The sequence below is a fragment of the Delphinus delphis genome, chromosome 3, assembly GCF_949987515.2.
Source record: "Delphinus delphis chromosome 3, mDelDel1.2, whole genome shotgun sequence".
NCBI classification, from domain to species: Eukaryota; Metazoa; Chordata; class Mammalia; order Artiodactyla; family Delphinidae; genus Delphinus; species Delphinus delphis.
This window is the reverse complement of record NC_082685.1, coordinates 81658537-81666766: the sequence shown is the minus strand read 5'-3', so window position 1 is coordinate 81666766 and position 8230 is coordinate 81658537. Positions and strand designations below refer to the sequence as shown.

The following is an 8230-nucleotide window of genomic DNA, read 5'->3' as shown; positions in this document are numbered from 1 at the left end:
GTTACACAGCCAAACACATTCCTAAGTGATACACTTCCCCAAAGAGGGCTTCTCTGAATCATGTTTTGCAACCCTGTATTTATTTGTAAGTCTGATATATAAACTGCTGTACTATTATGTTCACTATAAAACATATTAACAACAGAAGTCATTAGAGAGAAAAAAACCTAAGTAACAATTCTAATACTTCTTCCTGCATACCACTGGATCATCTCATACAGCCTGGATGTGTAACCCCTTTTAAAGTTCTGAAAGTCTGGCTTCGTTTATTCTGTAATCACTTGGAATTGTTTGATCTCAAGCAATAAAAACTTAAAGAAATGGGGATTTAAAGGAGGACATAAGGGGGCTCATAAGATTCACAGAAGAGCTATACCAGGCCTCAGGAAGACAGGAATCAGGATAGCTCAAGTTTGTAAACAATTCCCATCACCATTTGTACTTGTGTTTCTACTCCAGATTTAATATTTGTGAGAAATAATCCATTGGCCTGGCTTGGGTCATATCCTGTGGTCAGGATGCAGTCCTGTAATTAACTGCCCTTCCAGAAGCATATGGAGTCAGGGAAGGCAGTTCCCCAAGAGATGATCAGTAGACAAAAACATATGGCTGGATAAGGAGTCTCTTAAATTTTACACAAAATCACCACTTTTAGAACAGTGCTTTGGAATAAAGTTAGAATCACCAATCCAATTTAGTTTCTTGAAAAAATGTTTATGTCAAGGTGCTAAAGCATAGGTAATTTTAGAACTCCAAGTAAAATAATATTCTTAAGTCTACACAATAAGCAAATCTAAAGCTTAAACTCCAGGACTTTCCACATGCCAACAAACTAGTAATTGATTAAACAATTCAATTACAATAATTGAGTAGAAGAATATGATCTACAGAGTGAAGTCAGAAAGAGAAAAGCAAATATATATTAATGCATATATGTGGAATCTAGAAAAATGGTACAGATGATCTTATATGCAAAGCAGAAAGACAGACACAGACATAGAGATCAAACATAGGGATACCACAAGGGAAGGGGGCGTGGGATGAACTGGGAGATTGGGACTGACATATATACACTACTATGTGTAAAACAGATAACTAATGAGATCCTACTGTATAGCACAGGGAACTCTACTTGGTGCTCTGTGGAGACCTAAATGGGAAGGAAATCTAAAAAAGAGGGGATATATGTATATGTATGGCTTATTCACTTTGCTGTACAGCAGAAACTGACACAGTAGTGTAAAGCAACTATACTCCAAGTAAAAAGAAAAAAAAGAATATGATCTACAGACTGCCTGTTCATAGACCTCCAAAAGGATTTAACCACTTTCTTCTGGTTTTAGGCTCACACTACGCTTCCACTCCCCATTTTATTCTCTTTATCGCCTCTGCTGGCATTAACTAATTTGTAAGCAAAAGCTACAAAAGTCAGTTTGAAATTTATTTCATTAACTTAAAAGAGGAACAAAATGTGTACTTCAAATCTTATTAAACTCATTTATCTGAAACATGTTTACACAGAGGACAAACAGATATAGGATTTCAAGTAACTTATGGTAGAGTCCACTGTCCATTTAAAAAAATGATTCTTTCACAAAAACTGCATTAAAAGGCAAAAAGAAAAAATTTCTTTTATACTTCCTAAGAGCTGGATGCATATTTCTGATGTAAATTTATTTCATTGTCAACTCTGATGCTGAAGCTGGGAGGCACAAATGTTCATAGTTCAGTTAAATGATGCAAACAGAAAGCTTCTGTTTCTCTCAGATACAAATGAGAAACCTCCATTCATGTCTCTTACAGTAGTACCACATCCTTGATTCTCATACCAGGTCACTTCTTCTTCTTTCCTTTCCCTTTTTTACTTCCCTCTCCTTGCTGAAGACTCTGGTCACCACCTCCGGTTTTTTGTGTCCTTGTTTTCAGTTTAGGTATCATTTCTGCAGCATACAACATTACTGACTTACCTAGGAACAAGAAGTTAGGCTTAGTGTATAATCTGAGAAATAAGACATAAAAGGTCGTTAACTTGAAAATCATGAAGTTTAAGAAATCATCACCACATCAAGAAAATAAGAATTTAAAAAGAAAAAAGCAGGGCTTCCCTGGTGGCGCAGTGGTTGGGAGTCCGCCTGCTGATGCAGGGGACATGGGTTCATGCCCCGGTCCGGGAAGATTCCACATGCTGCGGAGTGGCTGGGCCCGTGAGCCATGGCCGCTGAGCCTGCTTGTCCGGAGCCTATGCTCCGCGACGGGAGAGGCCACAGCAGTGAGAGGCCCGCGTACCAAAAAAAAAAAGAAAAAGAAAAAATCAAATGACTATGAAGACACTGATTTTCTCAAGTGGGGACCTTTCCTGGAGAAAATGTATTAAGAACAATGCTGAAATATTTAAATGAACAAAATAAAAATTTAGGACACTTTATTTGAAATAAAAAATTTAATCTTGGTCCTAGGAATTGACTTGAAGATCAAAGGAAAATATATCTAAACATAACAAGCTGAAAACAGAGTCAGGATATCATTGTAACTTAAGCTAGGAAGCACAGGCCCTCTCAGTCTTACAGCAAACGCCCATGTCATTAAGCTACAAAATATGTCACTCACACGCCCAAATGATTTATGCCCACGTTCCCCCTGCTCTGGGCACCAACCACCTCCTCCAGCTCCAGTGGCTGCTTTCAACACATCAGTCGCTCAGCTCTGTTTTTTACTTTCTTACTGGAAACAGGAAGCAACATCTTTTCAACTGTAGTTTTTACTTCTATGTTATTAACTAGTCAAAGCAAAAGGTTGATGGTTTTTGTTTTAGTTTTTTTTTTGGTCTTTTGACTTGTAAGAAGTAGTGTAGGAAGATGCCAAAGAAAAGAAAAAATACACTGAATATACTACCTGTCATTCCCGAGTCAGACCCTTAAGTTTCTAGAAATATCTACCAATCCTGACAGGTTTTGGTAGATATTAATAACCAAAAAATTATGTTAGAATAATAACCAGTTATTTTAATTCAATTAAAAACAATTCAGTTGTCACTCTGGGGTTACTGTGTCAAGAAAAAAATTAACAGCTCCATTTAAAAAACCTAGAACATATTTTTTACAAATAAAAAATTCAGAAAAGAATTACATGTAAATAAATAGTCATCTTCCCAATACACCGAGTTAATATATTGGAATACTGAAGTTTGTTTTGTTTGGTTCTCATTGTTTTTTAAGAAATAAAACACTAGAGCTAATGCTACAATCTACTCTGACCATCACACCCCTGACCACACTCCTCACTCCCTACTCGCCATTAGGTTAACTACTACCTTAAGACTTGGTGTTTTCTTCTAGTCCATTTCAAAAGTGTTTATATATATGTCAATAAACAATACTGCATATACATCAATCAATAAACAGTAATATTTTGTATTTAAATGTATACCTAAGTGGCACCACACTATGCATATCTCTTGCGTTTTTCGCTCAATATGGCTTTTTATTTTTAATTTTTAAAATTATTTATTTATTTATTTTGGCCACCCTGTGCAGCTTGTGTGATCTTAGTTCCCTGACTGCGGATTGAACCCTGGGCCCCTGGCAGTGAGAGCACAGAGTCCTAACCACTGGACCGCCAGGGAATTCCCTCAATATGGGTTTTTATTTTTTTATTTAATAAATTTATTTATTTATATATTTTTTGGCAGCGTTGGGTCTTAGTTGCTGCGCATGGGCTTTCTCTAGTTGCGGTTAGCGAGGTCTACTCTGTTGCAGTGCATGGGCTTCTCACTGCGGTGGCTTCTCTTGTTGCGGAGCGCAGGCTCTAGGCGCACGGGCTTCAGTAGTTGTGGGATGTGGGCTCAGCAGTTGTAGCTCGCGGGCTCCAGAGCACAAGCTCAGTAGTTGTGGTGCACGGGCTTAGCTGCTCCACGGCATGTGGGATCTTCCCAGACCAGGGCTTGAACCCATGTCCCCTGCATTGGCAGGCGGATTCTTAAGCACTGCGCCACCAGGGAAGCCCTCAATATGGCTTTTTAAATTTACTGACAGAAATGAATAGCAGACCTCAAGGGTCTCTAGGATCTGAAATAGCAGTAATGTGTGACCATTTAATAATTTCACATTCTTAACCTGGGAACAATGATGGGACTTCCAGAGGATTACAAAATGTTCACGCAACAATGTGTTTTTTTTGGAGAAATGATTAGTAGGTTTCATCACATTCTCAAAGGTCCTTAACTTAAAAGAAGTTAAAAGCACTGTTTACCTCTCTGCATCAGCAGCAGCCCTTTTTCTAAATTAATCTATAGAATGCAAATTACGTTTTTGACCTGTCAAAAGGTCAGTTTTAGAACATTTTTGACAGTGTAGAGGAGTAACCTATCCCAAACTTAATTCATTCATTAAAAAAAACTTACGTGATGGGAACTGTACAAGACAGAGGCTGCCATCTTCCTGTTTGAGCTGGACCCGGACCCTGCCCCTGTACTGAAGATCACGATTCCATTCTCTAGAGTACATTTTATTTTTCTAACATAAAGAAATAAATAAAAACAGGCTTTAAGAAAGTTATTATGTCAATGAGATGAGTATGGAAAATAGTGAACAAAGAACCATATCATACCTCAAGAAATACATTAAGTCCAACTGCTGAGCATACATCCTGAATCTCTGTAGCTGTAGGATTTTCAACAGCCTGAAAAGTTAAAAACAAAAACACTAAATAGCTCAGCTTTAAGTGGATATTGCTACATTGTTGTATAAATCATTTCAAATATCTGATCAAAACACATACCAAAATCCTAGGTTTCCTTTTTTTTTTTTTTTTTAGGTACAGTTGTTTCCATTGTAATTTTTAAATTCCTGGGACTCACACTGATTCATACTTGTGTATCCACCTCCCTTCCAAGAGAACATAACCTTCACAGGGTTAATACTGGTTTAACAACTATTATAGATGCAACCATTTCCTCCCTCCCTCCTTTCTTTCTTTCTGTCTGTATTTACTCTTTAGTGTCCATACTCAGCAAATTATAAGGTATAACAACCTTATGTTCAGAATAGACAAAGTTTAGTACGGCTAATGGAGATTCCATTGCTTAGTGAGGAGTAGTGTTTGTCCTGATCAGCAAGTACCCTTTCTGGCTCCTCCAGAAGCCCTCAGAATTCTGTAGTCATTATTGGTACACTTTGATGGACACATCTGTCTATTAAATAAATATATGCTAGGAACTGTCTTTGCCACAAGGCTCTTTTTTCAAGAAGTCTACATAATACAGATGCAACCACTTTAGAAAACTGTTTGGCAGTATCTACTAAAGTTAAATATATGCATTTTTTATGGCCATGCAATTCCACTGCTATAGGTATGTTATCGAGGAAAAATACAAAATAGACAATCTCAAGAATGTTCACAGTACAACTATTTTTAATAGCCCCAAACAAGAAACAACCCAACTATCCATCAATAGTAGGCTGGACCGTGGTATATACACACAATGCAGTACTACAGAGCAGTGGCTTTCAGCAAGGTAATTTTGCCCCCTGACATTCAGCAATGCTAGGAGACATTTTTGATCATCACAACTAGGGTGGGGTAGGGCACTGGCTTCTGGTGGGTAGAAGCCAAGGATGCGGCTAAACCCCACACAGCACAGCACAGCCCAGCCTCTGCAACCATGAATCATCTGGCTCAAAACGCTGGTGGTGCTGCTGCCGGGAAACCCTACAACAGAGCAATGAAATTCAACAAACTACACTCACAAATGCAGGGTATAAGCACTCGTAAGCTGAAACCTCATAAGCTTCATGTTCATTGAAATCAGACAGACATAAAAGTACATAGTGTGTAATGCCACTGAAATAAAATATAAGAAACAAGCAACAGTAATCTATGGTATCGGAAGTCAGGGCAGGGGTCATCCTTTGTAGTGAGTGTATATGGAAGGAACAGAGACTGGGAAGGGACATAAAGGAATCTTCCTGAGTGCTGGTAACGTGTTCTTTTTAAAATCTGGGTGCTTGGTTACCCATGCGTACTCATTTTATGAAATTTAATCAAAATAAACACGTAAGATTTACGTATGTTTCCGTATGTATGCTATAAATCAATAAAACTAAAAACAATTCAATCATTCTCCAAATTATCTTGAGATCTTGCTTCCAGAGGCCTCTGTCAATGTGGCTTGATGTTAGGCATTATTCTCAATCAGTGCTTTGGCGTCTTCTCTTTTACCCTGTAGCAGCAAAGCAGACTTTCCTCTACACATTTAAGCAGTAGAATGAGAGATATTAAATAACACAAAAATAATGTACTGCTTCAGGCCAAGTTCCTTAAATCCATCATCAGATTACAAAATGTAAATTAATCTTAAAAAAATAGAATATAACATTAATTTTGAAAATGAAAAGCTACAAAGACCCCCTTCACTTGGCACTAGGCACTTTCTAAACTTAAGCCACCAGGCCAACTAAGAACTCGGGTTTTCCTACTGAAACAGCACAAGGCAGAAATCATCTCTTTTAAAACTGTAAACACGTACTTTTAAAAAGTATTAATTTTAAAGTAACTTTACCCCTCTCAAAAAGAAGACGATGACGATGATAATGGACATAAAACTGTAAAACTCAACATATGTGAATTTTCTGCAAGTCTTGTTTAAAAACACAGCTGCATTCTGTATATCATATTGTACAATGCCAGAATTTTGGTTTCCTTTATTAAGGGAAAGAGTGTCATAACCTTAAGTTTAAAAAAACAAAAACGTGCAAACCCTACAACACTCCACCCCCAACTTCTTTCAAACACAGGCTCATGAAGAACCACTTAAAAAATTCTTTCACTTATGAATCAGTGCCCTCCTGCATCACCAGTATTAATGAAAGCACCCCAATTGTTGGCTGCCGTTCTCCTCATGCCCCAAACAATGCAGTAAAGTAAAAGAAGCCTTTGTGGCCCTGACAATACAACCTCCCCAGGCCCTCAAAGACAGAAGTATCAGCCCGCTTACCTTACTTATGGGGATTCGCCGCCCCTCCGCTATGGTCTTCTTGTTATTTAAATAAGCAGGATAGATACAAATGAACCTGCCACAGGAAAAGCCCAGCTGGTATCACTCGAGAAATATTTCCAAAAGTTCATTCATTCTTTCTTTCATCATCATCATCATCATCAGGATTGCGGGTACACCTATACTATTATGTGCTTAACTTTTTTTCTTTAAATTGCCTCCCCTCTACTTAAAAAGCGAACTTTAACTTAGATGGAAAAAAACATCACTTGCTAGAGGGAGGGAGGGAGGGAGGGAGGAAGGAAGCAACGCCGTAACTGTTCAGTTAGATACAGGTGCCTGTCAAAACCTTCTGATGGCGGGGCCTGCTCTCTTATATAGAAACTACGGAGTCTGAGGTATTAAAGGCTTGAAAGAACTCAAACGAGCCTTTCCGAACGCACCAACAACTGAAAGAACAGATTTTTCACACTGTGATTACTTAACGGCATGTCCACGTAGCACCCAAAGTCCTCTGTCTCACGCACAGGTAAACACTGAGCTAGGTAAAGTTGGGATCTAGGGACCTGCGAACAGCCCTGGCGCAGCCGGCCTCAGGGAGGAACGGACGCCGGAGCACAGGCCCGGAGCCCGGGGCTGGGGCTGAGCTCCCACGGCGAGCCTTCCTCAGGGCTGGGGAAGTCTGCGCAACACCCGCGGGCTCGCCGCAAGCCCCTTCCTCTCTCCGGACTCACCTGTCCTGGTCGGCCGGGGACCGCGCAGCGGCGCAAGCCATCTTCACCCAGCCCCCAGGCCGAACTTGCAAGAAAAACCCAGCCTGAATTCCGCTCGGAGATCTCCCAGACCACCCCATTTCCGGCGGAAGTCCTGCCCACCGAAGCGCTTTTGCGTCCGCCGTTTTTCACCGTCGGTTTGTTCCAGCACCTGTCGCTCGGCGTCAGGGTCTCTAGTTTCTGACGTGGCGTCGAAACCTCTCGCGAGAGGGTCCACGAACGCTAGCAATTTCTTCGCTTCTCAAGATCTCGCCAAAACCAGCCTTTGGGGCGCTTGCCCTGTCACTAAAACTGGGTTAAGCGTTCACGCGCTTTCTTGGCCAATTTCACATTGCGTTTGGATGCTGCTAACTTCTCTCGTCCTTAGAGTAGGGCTCCACACCGCGGGTGATCTGTGAGTTCCGAGCAAGTTGTTAGAGTAGGCAAGAAAATACCCTTTATGTTTAATCTTTAACCGCTCCTGGGC

At 40.1% G+C, this 8230-nt stretch overlaps 1 protein-coding gene across 2 annotated transcripts; it reads right to left on the bottom strand.

Annotated features, from left to right (window-relative positions):
• Positions 1–1427: 1427 nt before the first annotated feature.
• Positions 1428–7855, bottom strand: SRP19 (signal recognition particle 19). 2 transcript variants are annotated; one of them, XM_060009021.1, is made up of 5 exons: positions 7726–7855; positions 6992–7067; positions 4606–4677; positions 4400–4511; positions 1428–1967 (listed from the first exon to the last, which is right to left on the bottom strand). In XM_060009021.1, the coding sequence occupies exons 1-5, from the start codon at positions 7842–7844 to the stop codon at positions 1834–1836; spliced, it is 513 nt and encodes a 170-aa protein (XP_059865004.1). In that variant the 5' UTR covers positions 7845–7855; the 3' UTR covers positions 1428–1833. The 2 variants fall into 2 exon arrangements, with proteins under 2 accessions (XP_059865004.1, XP_059865005.1); XM_060009022.1 differs by lacking the exon at positions 6992–7067.
• Positions 7856–8230: the final 375 nt, after the last annotated feature.

Excerpts from the sequence above, each read along its gene's own strand:
- SRP19 (XM_060009021.1), bottom strand. The coding sequence starts at position 7,844 with ATGGGGTGGTCTGGGAGATCTCCGAGCGGAATTCAGGCTGGGTTTTTC. Across the intron at positions 4,678-6,991 it reads GGCGAATCCCCATAAGTAAG|GCTGTTGAAAATCCTACAGC; the intron begins GTAAGCGGGCTG and ends TTAACTTTTCAG. Across the intron at positions 4,512-4,605 it reads GACTTAATGTATTTCTTGAG|AAAAATAAAATGTACTCTAG; the intron begins GTATGATATGGT and ends TCTTTATGTTAG.